The 17552-nt window shown below is 41.9% G+C and overlaps 1 protein-coding gene across 9 annotated transcripts in view; it reads right to left on the reverse strand.

The window, feature by feature from the left end:
* Positions 1 to 17169, reverse strand: part of BLVRA (biliverdin reductase A) — a 49340-nt gene extending 32171 nt beyond the window's left edge. For 2 of the 9 annotated variants that reach the window (XM_042963543.1, XM_015543229.2), the window contains exon 1: positions 1320 to 1737. In XM_042963543.1, coding sequence (XP_042819477.1) covers positions 1320 to 1322 — 3 coding nt within the window. In that variant the 5' untranslated portion in view covers positions 1323 to 1737. The other 7 variants (XM_042963520.1, XM_042963548.1, XM_042963553.1 and 4 more) reach the window with 7 other exon arrangements.
* Between the last annotated feature and the right edge of the window lie 383 nt (positions 17170 to 17552).

Genomic DNA, 17552 nt, shown 5'->3' on the forward strand with positions numbered 1-17552 from the left:
TTACAAGTTAAATTCTATAACATTTCCCTCCACAAATTTTCAGGTTACATAGATACCACAAGAAGATGTACTCTGTTTTCTTTGTGCCAATTGCTTACAACTAACAGAAGTATACAAAATTTTTTGCACAATTGAAAAGTCTGAATGCTTTTATTGTTTTTCTGTACTGTTTATCTTCTCTTACTCCTCTTTTTTTTCACTTATAATTATTGCAAAACTGGGGCAATAAAACGTTTGCCAGTATTAGATACCACTTTCCTCTTTTAAGGAAGTAACACTTAAGAATTCAAAATATTTGTCATTTAATCAATTTGAAAGGAAAAAATACATTAGACTTTTCATTTATCCAGGAAGGGGGCATTTTTGTTTCTGAACAACTGAATATTCTAGATATTCCAGAAAACCTTGTTTTGTTTTGTTTTTTTTGTTTTTGGGTTTTTTTTTGGTTTACTTTCCACTGGATTAGACAATGCCTTAGGATAATTACGAACTTCAGGTTTTACTATATAGTCCCATGGCTTTTGAGAAAGGTGGAGAAAAATCTGCATTGCAATGGCCCTGAACAAATCTTCCAGGCCTATAGACTCATCTGTCTGCTATGGTCTCTTGAGTATTTATTGAACATGCAACACATGATTCTGATTACTTGAGTTTGCCTTTTCGTGATGAACTATTTGTAATTTTATGATGCTTTATAGGTAGGTGGTTTTATTTTTATTTTGAGAGAGATGGAGAGAGAGAGAGCACCGGCAGAGGAGGGGCAGAGAGATAGTAAGAGAGAGAGAATCTGAAGCAAGCCAGCACAGATTTCACAAACCATGAGATCATGACCTGAGCCGAAATAAAGAGTAAGATGCTCAACTGAGCCACCTAGGCAACCCTAGGTAAGTGGTTTCAAATAAATACATATGTCACTTACTCTAGAATAAAGAAATAATTGAAAATTACTTTTTGGAATGGTACAGAGTTGAACTCATCTAAGCAAGTTCGACCATGGTCAGGTTGACCATAGCTTGCCTACACTGTCTTAATCCATCTGAGAAAAAATAGGCAGCTCTAAACATAGGTTTCTAACTGGATGATGGAGAGGTTGATCTTGAGTTGTTTGAACTGGAATTGTTGCTGATGCCAACACTTCATGATTTTCTCTATTGGTACTGTGTTTTGGAAACTGACAGGAGTTCACTAAGTACACAAATGATAAACTATATGACACTCATTTTGTTTTCAGATGTCTTTCAGCTGCAAATGACCAGAAAGGAGTCTGCCCAAACACACCGATCTCTGACCCTTTGTCAAATATATTATCTCACAATTACCATGGGTTAGGTCCTCTGCTCAGAGTCTCAAGGCTACAGTTAGGAGTTGACCACGTTATGTTCTCATCCATAACAGCTCAGGGTTCTCTTCCAAGCTCCTATGATTGCCAAGAGAATTCAGTTCCTTACAGTTGTAGGACAGAGTCCCTTAAGTCCTAGAAGCCACCGTCAGTTCCCTGACAAATGTCCCTCTCCATAGGCGTGCCCATCATAGCAACCTGTGTCTTCAATCCAGCAGAATTTCTCTCAGTAGAAACATTTTTTAGTTAAAAACGATTCAACTTATTTAATAGGTATAGTTGGAATATACATACATTAAAGTTGCCCATTGTTTTTCTTTTAGATTAAGACACTTGATAAACTCAGTTTATTATGAATCTTCATTTTGGAAAACATGCTAAATTATTTATTATTATTATTATTATTATTATTATTAAGACTTTTTCCAAGAGTGTCTGGGTGGCTCAGTTGGTTAAGCATCTGACTTTTGATCTCAGCTCAGGTCATCATCTCATGGTTTGTGAGATCGAGCCCCATGTCAGGCTCTGTACTAACAGTGCAGAGCCTGCTTGAGATTCTCTCTCCCCCTCTCTCACTGCCCTTCCCTATCAGCTCTCTCTCAAAATGAACTTAAAAAAAAAAAAACTTTTTCCAGAAGACAGTGGAGTAGTAGACACTGGGCATGTCTTGTCCCTCAAACACAGCTACAACAACATCGAAACATCTGGAACACCTAGGAAACGGATCTAAGGATTAACAGAACATTCTGCATAATTTGAGGGAAAGAATGTGGCAGGTATGTGGTGTGGAGAGGTGAACTGGGGGAGAGAAGAGCCATGCTGTCGTGGAGGGGCAGGAGCTGTTTTCATGGAGCTATTTCACGGAGAAGAGAAAGAGAGAGGGGGAGATAAGGCTCTGCATTGGGATCATGCAAGAAAAGTACTCCCCCTGCAAGTAGCTAGAGAGAAAGAAAGACAGAAAGAATGAAAACACGAGCAGGGGACTACACAAGAAAACTGTTTCCCAAAACCATTGATGGGGAAAAAAGAGAGGGTTTCAATACTGCCAATTATTTGCAAACAGTGGAGCTCAGGCTGAAATTTTGGAATTCATGCTCCAATAAGGAAGCAGGGCAGAGCCTCGGGAGCAGGCAGCACAGTCTGAGGATCCCCTAGGTTTCATAGGGAGAAGTGGCTCCACTGCTAGGAGTGCATTCAGTAGAGGTGATACAGCCTCTCCATGAGCAAAAGACCTGGTGGGTGTCATAGAACTGCCTGTTCACTGGTATAGGAACAAAGACACAGGCTGAAGGCAGGCTGTGTGTTGTGATTTTACCATAAACTCTGAGCTGTTGCCACTGCACGGTGACATTAACATTTTCTGGAACAAGCAAGTGCTGGCCAGAGCATGGCAAGAACCTCCCCCAGAGGATCAACGTGGACATGAGCCACAGGTGTCTCCGCAGTGTGGGGTTTTTGAAACACAGTGGCAACTGAGATAAAACTCTGGAGGGAGGCACCACCTGGCAGGTGGACAGCTTGGAAACAGACAGGGTGAATCTCACTTCTGATATTTGTTAACTTCTGGCTTTTCTTTTTCCAAAGCCAAGTTAAAGGTTTATAAATTCTAATGACCTCAAAAAGTTTTTGCTTTCCCTGATTTTCCCAATTGTTTTTGTTTGTTTCCTATTACATAGATTTCTGTTGTTATTTTTATTACTTCAAATTGTCTGCTTATTTTGAATTTAACATGCTTTCTTCTTTTTAGTTTGAGGATAAGAGTTTAGGTCCCTGATTTGAAACCCTTTCCCCCCCCCCCCCCAAAAATAAGCATTTAGTCCTATAAATTTCTCTGGGATGACAATGTTTTAGCTGCATCCCACAAATTGTAAAATGCCACACTTTCATTTTTATTCAGTTTATTGTCTAATCTCCTTTTTGATTAATTCTTTGGCCATGGATTATTTGGAAATGTGTTATTTGGATTACAAATGTTTACAGATTTTCCAGATATTTTTCTATTATGGATCTCTCATTCGGTTGCATTGCAGTCACAAAACATCCTTTAAGAAAGAAAGAAAGAAAGAAAGAAAGAAAGAAAGAAAGAAAGAAAGAAAGAAAGAAAGAAAGAAAGAAAGAAAAAAGAAAATAATTATTTAAATGATCTGAATCATCAAAAAAATTTTGAAACACGCTTTATGATCCAGAATACGGCCTATCCTGGTAAATGTTTTAGGCACATTTGAAAAGAATGTATATTCTACAGTTGTTGGGTGGACCTTTCCATAATACCTTCTGTTATTAGATATATAAATGTTTAGGTTGGTTATGTCTTTTTGATTAATGGACTCCTTCATCATTCTGAAATGACCATTTTTTTCCAGTTAATACTTCTGCCCTTAAATTTATTTTGTCTGATACTAACAATCCACTTCTGGTTTCCACTGATTAGTGGTAGCATAGTACTTTTTTCCCCCAATCTTTTATCTTTAACCTTTGTGTGTTTTTATATCTAAAGTGAGTTTCTTTAAGCAGCATATAGTCAGGTCTTGTTCAATCTAACAGTTTCTGCCTTTCAGTGAAGTGTTTAGACAATTTACATTATAATCATTGAGATGGTTAGGTTTAAACCAACACTTTATTGTTTGTCTTCTATTTGTCCAATCTATTCTGTCCCTCTTTTTCTGCCTTCTTTTAGATTAATACAGTATTTCTTATGATTCCATTTTACCTCATTTATTGGCTATAGCTGCAACTTCTCTTTAGTGGTTATTTAAAGGCTTTTATATTGTACATATTTTACTTATCACAGCTACCTGAAAACAATATACCATTTCACATATAAGACTCTTACAATATTATACTTCCATCTCCTCTCTCCCAAACTTTATACTACCATTTTTACACAATGTACTTCTAATTTTTTCTTATTTTCTTAATGTTTTTATTTATTTTTGAGAGAAAGAGACACAGAGCGAGTGCCTCAATGTACTTCTACTTTTGATTAAACTCCACAAGGTATCAGTTAGGAACAGATCTTAAAAAAAAGAAATCATTCTAAGTGTTCTTAGCATAAAGTTGTAATATAAGAAATTAGAGGGTGGGAACTAGCAGAAGGCAGAGGAAAGGGCAATAGAAAGGAGCAGAAAGAGAAGATGCACACAGGTTGAGGAGGTTGAAGGTAACAGAAAGGAGCCAGTAAGGGTGGGCAATGGATTTCTAGCAACCAGGATATCTAAAATTCCATTTTCGGTTGTTTGCTTTACTTTATCTTGAACCTTTGGGTAAATGCCACTACAGTAGAGGAAAAGGAGCAGATTCAAGACAGCAGAAAAAGGACACACATACAGGACAGCAAAGTGACTCAAAAATTCAGAGCCAAATCATAGTCATGGAATGAACTTGCTCCCTCTTTTGGAGTCAGAGAAGCTGGGGTCTGGAGCTCCAGATCTGATCACAGCATTTGAAGGAAGTCAGGATTAAGAAAACATGCTCTGCTAACTTAGAAAAAACTTGTTTTGAGATGAAAAAGGTAAGAGAAAATGTAAAATAATTTTAGAGGAACCTTGAGAGGTGAGACATGGGGACACGTGCTGAACTACCACTCTGGGAGGGGGGGAAGGAGATTCCAAATAATCAGGGACAACAATCTAATGTTTTTCATCCACTGTTCACAAGGATCAAAAAGTTTGACAGCACATTGGTGGGTGTGGAAAAAGAGGTATAGTCATACACTGCAAGTGGGAGAGAAAAATGGGCAAATTTGTGGAGAGCAACTTGGAAATACTTATGCAAATTCTCTGTGCTCCAATAAATCCATTTCTAAAAATGCATCCTATAGAGATACACAATGAGATGATTTAAGTTTATTGCAGCCTTATTTGTAACAGCAAAAGATTGAAAATAACATGTGGACTGTATTATATATTATATTATATATTATAATAGCAGGCTGGTTATGTACATTTGGTATGCTCTTAAAATGGAATATTACAGGGGCAACTGGGTGACTCAGTTGGTTAAGCAGCCAACTTTGGCTCAGGTCATGACTTCGCAGTCCATGAGTTCGAGCCCCGCATCGGGCCTTTGCTGACAGCTCAGAGCCTGAAACCTGCTTCGGATTCTGTGTCTTCCTGTCTCTCGGCCCCTCTCCCACTCATGCTCTGTCTCTCTTGCTCTCAAAAATAAATAAACATTAAAAAAAACTTAATGAAATATTACACTGCTATAGAAAAGAACAAGGAAGTTCTTTTTGTATTTAAAGGGACTGATCTCCAAGATAGATTGCTAGGTGAGAATAGCAAAAAACAGATCAGTGTTAAGCTGTGTGCTATAGTTTGTACAAAAAAGAAGGAGCCATATGGAGAGAAAAAAAATATTTGTTGTATATGTTTAGAATCTCTCTGAAAGAAAGATTCCAGGAACACAAAGTTACGTGGGAGCATGAGAAACAGAATAGCTGGGAGGGAAGAGAATTTTTTTCTAAAGCCTTTAAAATTTTGAATCAACTGAATATATTAGTTACCTAAAATAAAAACACTTAAAATACATACAAATATCTAAGGGATGCTCCAAGTAGATAAGAACTTGACAGCTTATGGACTCTTTGGCTTACTCCCATCTCCCTTCCTGGAGTTCCCTCTATAAGGCCCAGAATCTTCTGCTGTCCCATGTTGGGGACTTTCTGCCCCTGACGGTGTCCTGTCCAATGTCCCCAATCATCTGACTCCTCACAACTGCTGTTTCCACCCATACTTTCTGGCCCAGTTGTAATCTGGTTTTCAATGCTTCTCTGCTTCATCACAGATCTGAGACCTTCTCGTTGCTAAATTCAAGGGCTTTTTCTCTACTGAATTCCCCTAGACCTCAGACCTATTTAAAATTCAAATGGACCTTCCCTCCTTTCTTCTCACCTCATACTGAGGTTTTCTTTTCATACTTCACTTTCCTTCTTCACCCTGCCCCCTGGAAGTGCATAATTCCCAGCACTCAATCCTTGTCCCTCTGTTTTCCTCTCTTCCCCATAGTCCCAGAGGTTGGGGGAGGGGGGAGTCCCTTCACCATGACCACTTTTATGCTGAAGACTCCAACATCCTGAGCTGTGAGCCATTCTTTCCTCCAAGTTCCAATCATAAGAAGAAATGCCAATTGGGCATTTCCAGTTTCCACCTGGCCATCTCATTCTGACCTGGATCATCCACTCTGTGCTAGATGCCAGCCATCCACTCTACCTGACTGGCTATGCTCTGAAATTCTGGGCAAATGCCAATGGCTCTACAAATTCTATCAGGCACCCAGCTTGAAATGCTCAAAATCCCGGGAGTCATTCGTGTACTCAGCAAAGTTCCTCTGAGATCCAAGGGCTCGCTGAGGCTGACAATCTTTCTCCGCCCTTCTACTCCAGCCAGACTCTGAATCACAGCAAATTTTCCTTGAAATTTTCTGTCATATGATTTCCTTCCTCTACATTTTCTCTAACCCACCCAAGTTCTGGATTGCATTACAGGATTACTGAACAGTTTCTGAACCATCTGATCATTTGACTAAATGATGACTGACACTTGGTGAGGACAAACTAAGTATGAGGCATCATGCCAGATGCTGTGGGTATACTAAGATGAACAAGATACACAGACAGCTATATTTGAGGTCAGAGAATGGAAAGTAACCAAAAAGTAAAGAGCAATGAGAATCAAGGAGAGGGAGATACCACTTCTAGAGAGAAATCCCTGAGAAACTTTTCATGCAACAGTAACAACATTTGAACTGGATGGACAGGATTAGCTGAATATACACAAGAAGAAAGACATTCATGGAGTCAGAGACATCAGGGCTTGCATCACCATTCTGCCCCCAATACCCTGTGACTTGAGCAATTTACTTAACCCTCCTTTTCCTTATCTACAAAACTGAGACAATAATAGCATCTTGCTCCTAGGTGTCTTGTTAGGATTAAACAGATACACATCACGGGATACTGTGCAACAGATTAACTATATGTTTTATCTTGAAAATGTAGTGCTGAGTAGGAAAAAAAGAAAGAGAACTAGATATAAACTGTAACATAATACAATTACTAAAATTAAAAGTATATTACACAGTGGTTGCCAGGGGTTAGGGGTGGGAAGGCTGTGACAAACAAAGGAGCAACAACAGAAAGGAATATTTTGGAGTAAGGGTCTAAATCTTGATTGTGGTAATTCACAGAACTGTACACCAAAAAAAATTAAAAAGCTAATCTCACCAAATGTAAATGTGAAGGGTATTTATACAAAGACAGTGACATATAGTTTCCTAAATACATGAAAACAAGAAGACAATCATTTAATACATTAGAACAGCTGTCTTTGAGGGTGAGAATGGGGATGAAGACCAAAAGGAATGAGAACATACATACAAGAGAGGAGCCTTGCACAGACCAATAAAGACAACATGTCACGAACAGAGGCTGAGAAGTCTGTTCTATGCCTAAGGTCTCCTCCTCTGCCCCTCAAAAGACCTAGAAGAGGGTAAGAAAAGGAGGGGACAGTGGGGCACCTGGGTGGCTCAGTCAGTCAAGTGTCCAACCTCAGCTCAGGTCATGACCTCAGGGTTCGTGAGTTTGAGCCCCGCCTTGAGCTCTCTGCTGTTAACATAGAGCCCACTTCGGATCATCTGTCCCCTTCTCTCTGACCCTCCCCCACCTGTGTGCATGTGCTCACTCTCTTTCAAAAATAAGTAAACATTTAAAATAAATGGAAAGGAGAATAAGTACAGAAGTGAGGAAGCGATAAGGAGGCAGAAAGTCAAGCAAGAAAAGGGCAGATGTGAAAGATATTATGGTCTCACTTCTCAGCAAATTCCATGAGTACAAGTACCACATCTGTATTTTTTACCATTATAGGCATAAAGCCAAATGTAGAGTCTGGTACAATGTACTGTTTCATAAATTTTACATCAAAATAAAGAAAAGAGCAGGATTTACGGGATGGAGTGTGGGAAAGGAGTCAGGAGGATGTCAGGCTTCTAGGCCGTGGAAATGGACAGCACTAGTGCCCTTCCGTACAGGGCCCCATTAAGAGAAGCTTACGTGGGTCAGGTGAAAAACAGCAGGTCCAGCTTGGGTGATACTGAGCTGGGAGTGCCTGTGGCACCTCTCAATGAAGATGAGCAATCCAGGCTTCCAGATAGATGGATTTGACGTTGAGGAGTAGGATCTGGTTGAACAGATCCATCTGGGGCATTCCTAAATCTGATCAATAAAATCTGTGGGACTGGATGAGCAGCCCAGGACAATGGTAGGGTGAGAAGTGTCCTGGGAAATGCAAAGTTTTAAGAAGCAGGCAGAAGAGAAGCCCAAGAAAAAGTATGAGAAGTGAGCAGAGAGATGGGAAGAAATCCTGAGATATCATGGGAACATTGCAAGAACATGGCCGATAGTGTCAAATGCCTCAAGAAGAAAGTTTCCACAAAATTTGGCAATATGAGCTACTGGTGACTTTCAGCTGTAAAGTTCTGGTGGGACAGTGAGAACCATGTCAGACTGCAATGAGACTGACATAAAAGGAAAGTGAGGAAGTGGTCACAGACACTGAACCATGAGTGTTTAAGGCAGAAGAGAAGGGAAGATAGTTAAAGGGAATCCAAGGTCTAGGAACGTTTTCAAAGGTTGACAGGAAAAGCCACTGTTGCTGGGCCAGGCATTTTAGGCTTAATATTAATGCAAAGTTCCTACTTTTTCTTCAGGACTCCTAAGACCATAAGAATTTAAGTGAGTCACAGGGGGTTTCACAATAAGGGGTCAGAGGCACCAGAAAGTGGTTAAGAGAAGTCAGCCCTGAAGTGAGGAAGGCCAGGGGATCAGGCAGTAGGGAGACTTATTTTGACTTTTATCATTTTGTAGCTTTTGAGTTTTGTACTAGGTGTTTGTATTGACGTTACTACAAAAATAATTTTTAAAAATTATTATTTACGATGAATTTCTGTATAATGGTAAGAAAGAAGCCCGACTGCAGCAGGTTGAGAATGACTTGGGAGAGAGGAATAAAATGGAGAAATTACCCATGGACATCTCTTTCAAGCCTCCCTTTGAAAGAGATTGAGAACAGTAAGATTACAGTAGCTTGACAAGATGTCATGTGTTATTTTATTCTGAAGAAAGTAAAAACTAAAGCATTTTGAAATATTAAAGAGAACGAACTAGTAGAAATGAGATTAATAATGCAGGTGGTAAGGGAGATAACTAGGGAAGCCATAAGAGGTCTGAAGAGGCAGCAGAATTTGCAATTCAGAGTATGGACAGGAGTCTCATGGGACACTAGAAATGTCTCGGACTGGATGCTATAGGTTCCCTTTTTTCTTTCTATATCCAGCCAAAGCATGGGGTGGGGAACTGCTTGAGGGCAGGCCTGACTAGTCTACGCCAATTGGCAAAATCTTGGTTCCTCTAACCCAATAATTACTCCAGGAGTGGGCATGTGACATAATTCTTAATAAAACCTAAGGAGGCATTTGGTAGGACTTCAAAAAAAAAAAAGAAGTTCCTACTTTTCTGGGAGAGCCACAGGAAGTTATCTCTTTCTCCTGCTCAAAGTGAATGAGGAAGCATGTAGCCCCAACGGGTAACTGGCAGCCATCCCATAACCATAAGGGGAACCATCTCTAGGATAAAGCTAACACTTGGATAAAAAGCAGAGCGGTGAAATGATCCTGGATCCTCAAGATTGCCGAGCCACCAGATCAACCAGCCCTGAAGCCTGCCCTCCATTTGGACTTCCAAGATAAAAAAACACGTGAAGTTGGGTTTTCCTATGCTCACAGCCTGGAGCTCTCTCACTGACAGACATCCCTTCCACTGTGAGAAGAGCAGTAAGACACATGGGAAGGTAGGAATTGAGAGAGATGATGTCTGATGGTTCTAATTTTTCTCTGTAAGGTAAAAGGTGGTCCAGATGCTAACAGTAAGGAGAGAGCAGGGAGGGGTGAGAAGACTGGACGTGGCCATCCAGGGCAATGGGAAAGGGGGCCTCCTGCAGCTACATGGGGGCCAGGCTGGCAGTGCTGAGTACCCACTTGAGGGTTTAGAGATAGCTGCAAGCTGTAAACAGCATGAAGCTATACCACTCACCTCAGACCACTGTCCTGGGTTTGGATTGGTGGATCAACAGGACAAGAGGAAAAGAAAAGTTAGGGACATCAGACCAAGAGTGGTTGAAGAGATGGAGCCCACAATTCAGTGGCTTGGAAAGGAGTAAAGACAGGAAGAAGCTGGTTAGTCAGGAAAAAGAACAAAACAGCCAAGTGACTAGACATCTCACCAGATCAAAGAACAGGGACAGTGGAATGGAGAACTCCCAGGAGACAATGCAGAGAGTAAGTGTCCCCAGAATAACACAAAGCAGGGCTCTAGGCCCAGCACCCCAATGCCGCCCCGCTGTCCACTCCACGCCTAGCTCTTAACTGTTGTTTCAGGATTAACTGCAATAGATAAATTCTAATCTAACTGAGGCTGGACAGACACAGATAAGAACTCAGAGGAGCCTAATTCCTCCTATATCACCCAGAGCCATGTGCACGTGGGCAGGTTGGAGGGGAAACGTTTTCAAGTTTGTGCAGGTGTTTCTGAAAGCTCTCTAGGGAGACAAGACACTCTGTGAAAGAGAAATGAGGAATACTGCAAGAAAAGCATTCCTTAAACTGGTCCTTTTAAAGAACTTACCTCTGCATTCATCTTGGTCCCTTCCTTCAGTGGCTGTGAAGACAAAAGCAGAGGTCAGGACTCAGATGACACCTGTCCCACACTCCAGGCAGACACTCCCCGCTGCCACCCCACTCTCTCCCACACTACTTACTGTCCACTGGCCCTATCTTCCCCAAATGCCTCCACCACCTTGAGCCCTCCAGTAAGGGGACCCAGGCCAGTGTCTGATTCTGAGGCTGCTGATGGTGGACTCCCCTGGGATGTCATGCCCGTGATGTTTCTCTGAAGAAGGACATTTCCAACCCCCAGGCACACCTCCTATACTAGATGAGGGACTGTAAACACAATGCCATGTGTACTTAAAAGAATAATGCTTGTCCCAAAGCTAGTGCTTGGAGAGGATAGCTTCGGGTCTGCCTTTCTTTTATGGAGACAAGCAGGGCAGCAGGAAATACACACTTCTTTTTTTTTCCTCCCAGCTGACTTTCTAAAGGATTAAATTTATTACAAACAGTTTGATAGGCTAATCTGAACCGGCAGCATTAAGGAGGAGGAAGGAAGGAACAAACAAGTCATCAGGAGTCGGAAGAAATGGGGAAAGAAAAAGGGAAGGGAAGGAGAAACAGGAGAGAGAAGGAAAAGAAATAAAAAACTAGTACAGAATAATAGTGGCTCCAAACTATAATGTACTCCAAGGACTGCTTGTTGAAAATGCATATTTCTGGGTTCTACCCCCAGTGTCTGACTCAGGAAGTCTACAGGGGAAGGGAGGCTAAAAATCGGGTATTTTCAACTGTCATCCAAGAGATCATGCCACACTTGGAGAAACAATAGAACAGAGAGGCCTATAAAACTTAACTTTTTCATTTGTTTTTCAGAGCTGTTAGAATTGCCACTTTATTTCAACTAAGACTTGGGCAGGCAATGGCAGGGTGACTGGGTAACCAGAAATGACAAAGAGCTAAAGCCTCTCTAGCCCCTCTACCTGCGTGGGATGTCCAGGAAGCCAATGCAGATGACTGCTCAGAGCTGAAGGAGAAGGAGGGCTCTCCAAGTCCTCTGGGAAGAAAAGGCCATGGTAGCCTCAATCCTTGGACCCACCCCTGAATTTGATCTTGTCCTCTTTCAAGATATAGAAAGAGTTGAGCACACTGATGATAACCATGAATAAGAACAATGAAATAATAACATCAATTATTTGAAAAAACAAAAACAGGGGTGCCTGGGTGGCTCAGTTGGTTAAGTGTCTGACTTCTGCTCAGGTGATCTCTCCGTTGGAGTTCAAGCCCCGCGTCGGGCTCTGTGCTGACAGCTTGGAGCCTGGAGCCTGCTTCAATTCTATGTCTCCCTCTCTCTCTGCCCTCCCCCCACTAGCTCGTGCGCGTTCTCTCTCAAAAATAAACATTAAAAACATTTAAAAAACAAAAACAAAAAAACTTGACTCCTGACAATCCTATGAACACCTGGGAGGTCACCTAGGCTGTGTGTTGAAAATAACCCATTTTCAGTAATTCCCCTCCCTTCTCTCTTCTCATTCCTCCTGTTTTGAGATCGGGTCTCATGACCCAACCTAGCCAGCACACATGCAATCTTTCCTTTAATAATCTGGAGGTTTCATGCTTCCTGAAAAAATATGAAAAAGGGAACTGCTAGAAGACAAACCCTAAAAAGCAGGAAGTGACAAAGTGGGTAAGCTTTCTTCTCAGATCCCAGGGAGTCAGTATAGGTGTAATATCTTGTGCATAAAATATCTCAGAGGTATGACTAACACACTGATAGCAAAGTCAGGGAAAAAAGCCAAAACTAAGGCAAGGATGTGTGTTAAGCAACAGTCTTGACCACAGGGACTCCCCAGAGAACACACTTGGTTGCCCTCCCCTGCATAGATGCCCTATCCTAAACTCTATTGTGCTTTACTTATGTTCTAAACAACTTTAGTCTAAGCCTGCTTAGAGCTTACATGTCAGTGGAAAAGTCAGATAACAAAATGCAAAAATATGAGGATAATAACAGTTGTGAGCTTACTTGTGTCAACTACTTTATATTAACACTAACCCATAAAACCCTTGACAAAAAGGCCAACACTAACTCCATTTTACAGATGAGATACCTGAAGTGCAGGGTGGGTAAAAGCGTTTGGTCTTTCACAGTCAAGGCACTGTAGCACTGCACTGTAATTTTCAGACTTTCTGGTTCTAGAGCCAAAGTCCAGAGTGCTCCGGAGAACTTTACAGATCCTGTCAGACAGCTATTATGACAAACAGGAGAATGAGTGTTTGCCCTGCTTCAGTCATGGGCTAGCCAAGCAGCCAGGTCCAAACAGATTCATCGTAGGCTGTGTGGCTGGACTTCATCTCTAAGGTCTGTTCCAGCTCTAAAATGTTCTGATTTCCACAAAAGGAAATTCAGATAACTCTTAAAATAGGTGGAACAATGCTCAACCTCAGTCAGTCATGATCACAGAATGCAAATTATTATTTCACAATTATTTCTGATGCTCTATCAGACTGTCAGAGATCAAAATGTTTGCCACAGTGCAGTGGTCAAAGTGTGGGGAATAGACTCTCTGACAATATCAGGGGGACTACAGATGGGTATCATCTCTATAGTGGGCAGCTTAGCAATGTCTATTACAAATCTAAATTCAGGCAACCTCTGACATAGCCATTCCACTGCTTCCAATTTGTCTCCAATCCCCAAATCATATTCAAGAGAAATTAAACTGCCCTAAGTCCTTTGTCTTCATAGAAACATTGCTACTACTTGCTTCTCACATGAGAACTTCCAGGAAAGTTTTCCTATAAAAAATGTCTACAAAACATTGTTAATAAACTTGACTGCTTCCCCAAAGAATCTGGGAAAGCAAAACAAAAGAAAACAAACAAACAAACAAAAATGATTTGGAGAAATGCACATGTGTGAAACAATCCCACTTAGAAATCTACTGCATTAGGCATTAGCAATCTACCACCTACGATGAATAGCACTGTCATGTATAAAGCACATTCAACTGAGGGATCCTTCCCATGCTCTTTTCCATCCAGCTTTCAACTCCCCTTAAGATGGCACTATCAGGAGGCAGAACCCTGGCCAGGTGAGATCTGGCTCTGCCTTTCCACATCTTCCCTGCTCATCACACAGCTCTCTCTTCCTCCCCACTGTCTTGCCAAGACTAGTTAAGGTTTGAAAAGAAGCCAGGGAGAATTTTATTCTATATTTTAATATATTCTTAAATATCTAAGACCTAATCCTATAACAAGAAGATTTAGGTTTGTTTGCTAGTTTATTTCAAGGGTTTAATATTTAAATGGTCCAACTTAAGTTGGGCCAAAAAAACTTAAGTTTTTGACTTTTAGTATTATGTTTAGAAATACTTATAGACACATTCTTATTTCCTTGATTTTTAATTCTTTTATACTTTTATATTTTAATCAATCTAAATAGTATTGTGGTGATGGCATAAGACTCTAACTATACTTTTCCCCCAAATAGTTGAGTTGTTCCCAAATCATTAATTGAATATTTCATCCTTTCCCCCAATGATTCATACATAACTTTTTATAAACACAGTTATTCTTTTTTTCACTTCCTCTACTGTGTCACTGACCTTTATTCCCATGCGTATAATATATTGTTTACATAACTGTGGCTTAACAATGTTTTGCTATCTGGCAGTTTAAGTTCTCTCATTAACTTGTAGAGTATTCCTATCTAGTCTTGCCTGTTTGGACTTCCAGATTAATTTTAGAATATCTTTGTCAAGTTAAAAAAACAAAAAAACAAAAAACAATTTCACTGGGATTGTGCCTATAATTGTATCAAACGTATAAATTAAATTAATGTGAATTAATAGGTTTTCTCATCGAGAAATATATGGTATGCCTGTCTAGGAGCAGGCACTTTAAGAAAAATTACAAAACAGAAGAATCTTGAGTTAGTTCCTGAATTACCACATAATAACAAATGATAGTTCAGGCTGCAGTGGTTCACTAGAAAGATAAAGAAAAAAGGCAACACTTTTGCATAAAAGACCTTCTTAAACCAATTTAAAGTAGGTTTCTCCTTTCCCCTACTGTGGCAGGTCTACTAACTTAACAGAGGTGGAGTTTGAGCTTTGACCCCAAAATATGAGGCACTGAGGTACACACAGACAAGTTATCCCTCTGGGGGATAAGAGCCTGCCTGTGACTCAAGAGCCCAGAATTCTACACCTGGCATGGGCACCCACTACCACTCTGACCAAGGCCAACGTACATGGCCTCTTACTGCCTTGGTTTCTGCACCACAAGAAAGGAATGGGGGCAGATGAACTTTACACAAACTTAGATGATCTCTACGCTCTCTTTCAGTGCTGACATGCTATAATTCTAACCCACTTCACTTCTATTTTTTCTTCTCCTCTGGCCTTAGCTTCCTCAGTGTTTGTCTTGGTTAACTGGAGGTTATTAGCTTCTCTCCTGGTTCTCTCATGGGCAGAACTGTACACAAGTAAACTGGGACAAGGCTTGGGTTATCAGAACCAGGGAAGCTTTCTTGAACACTCCCTCTAAACCTAAGCCACTCTCTTCCCCCATCCCACCTTCTTGCCCCTCCTGCTCAATGTTCCTCCTATTCCTCATCACCATTTCAAAACTTACTACCTTTTCTTTAAAGTGGTCTTGATATAATAAGAGAGAAAGGAGATAGCAGAAGTCAAAATACTTTTAAGGAATAAACGTCTACTGTATTGAAACTTGTAAGGATACATCCATTTTTTTTTTTTTAAGTGACTTATTAATTCAAATTGCAAGCAATGTGCAACTCAGTTTCAAAATCGGGTTGAGATCAGGACATTCTGGGCCCATACATGTTGTTAGGCACTGATCCCCCAGAAAGATCTGAACCTTGACTCCCTCTTACTGAAAGACTAGTTCTTTCTGTAGGAGGAAACCATGAACTACTGAAGAGCTGACCACAGCACAACTGAGGAGTGGGGGTGGGCAAAGGAACACAAAGCTTCCACACAGGCAAAACGTGTAGGAGTTAACTTTTTGTTTTTAACATTTAAAAAAGTCCTTACATACACAAAACGAAGCGGTGGTTGCCAGAGGGAAGGTGGGAAGAAGTCTCTAGCATGCTTTACTACCAAATGACTAGAACTGTGTAACTGAAGTTAACCGTCCTAGGATACTCAGCCCGCAAAACAATATAGACCTGCCTGTGCTATAAGGTAGCCACTTGACACGTACAGCTATGTAAATGTTAAATATAGGCCACTTCCATTACCGCAGAAAGTTCTATTGGACAGCACTGACATACTTTCTTTTTCACCCAGACTTATTTTGTTCTTACATCGTCTCTGTCCCCAGTATCTTAGTCATTTATTTTTTATATTTATGTGTTACTATTCTACGTGATGTTGTCGTAAACTACGTTAATTTATTTGTCAAACAATTCAGGGTATCAGTACTTCGAAATATCTGTGTATATATTTAACCCTGTTGCTGCTGAGAGCTCAGCCTTAGTTTTTTAGAGCGCACTTAATTCACGTAACCCTCACAGGGGTCTGTGAAATACCTGATACTTCCCAGTTTCCCAAGAGGAAAGTGTGGCGAGGAGAAGCTACGGGGCTTGCGCAGGATTCGTACCCGAGGAGCAGAACCCGGCCCCGCACATCTCCTGTGGGCCGAGCTGTCTCCCCCACGTTGGAGCTGCCTCGACAGAACCACTGGCTCAGCCTCAGTCCCCTAGGCTACACCGTACATGTACGCAGCACCAGTCTACGTAAAAACCGAAACCATAAACTCTTCTTAGATAAAATACAGATTTTTTAAACACTCTTGCATTTTGGAGGAAGCCCCTTCCCGAGGGAGCTCGTCGCGATCACCAAGCCTCCGGACTGCTAGCTTCCCTCTGGGCCCAGCGGAGCGAGATTAGGAGGCGCTGAGGCTGCGCCTGCGGTTTGGGGCTTGGGCCCGAGACCGCAGGGCCGGCGCCGGCCTCCAGGGGCGGCGCTCTCCAAGCTCCTAACCCGAAGGCATTATCAAAGCTGCCCGCGACCCCCACTCCTGGACGGGAGCCTTACCTGCCGCGGGGCACAAAGCTCGGATTCTGCGCGCAGCCGCCTTGCTGCCACCTGACCGCGCTGCTGTAGGAGGCGGGAGCCGGGCTCGGATTGGCCGCGGCGCGGGAGGACGCGAGGGCGCGCGGGGGCGAGGGGTGGGGGGAGAGCAAATGGGGCTGGGAGGGGAGGGGCCCTGTCTCCCGCCCGCTTCTGGGAGAGCCCGGCTCTAGCGTTCCGCTCCGCTAGAGGGCCGCAGGGCTGGCTGTGAACCTGAGCTGCCTCTAGCCTGCCCCTCGGACTTCTGCCTTGCTCCGCTGCGGGGCCATTGGGAGCTTGCGAACAGGAGGAGATGACCTTAGGCCGTGCTCGGGACCTGCGAGGCCTGAGGGGGAAAGGGGTGGGGGCCTCACCGAGTGCTCTGTCCCTCTCCTTGGCCGCACCGCAACCTCGTGAAACCTGCTCGGTTCTTTTTGGGCCCAGACCAAAGAGGCAGCAAAACTTTTTTTTTTCTT

The sequence above is a fragment of the Panthera tigris genome, chromosome A2, assembly GCF_018350195.1.
Source record: "Panthera tigris isolate Pti1 chromosome A2, P.tigris_Pti1_mat1.1, whole genome shotgun sequence".
In the NCBI taxonomy this organism is placed as follows: domain Eukaryota; kingdom Metazoa; phylum Chordata; class Mammalia; order Carnivora; family Felidae; genus Panthera; species Panthera tigris.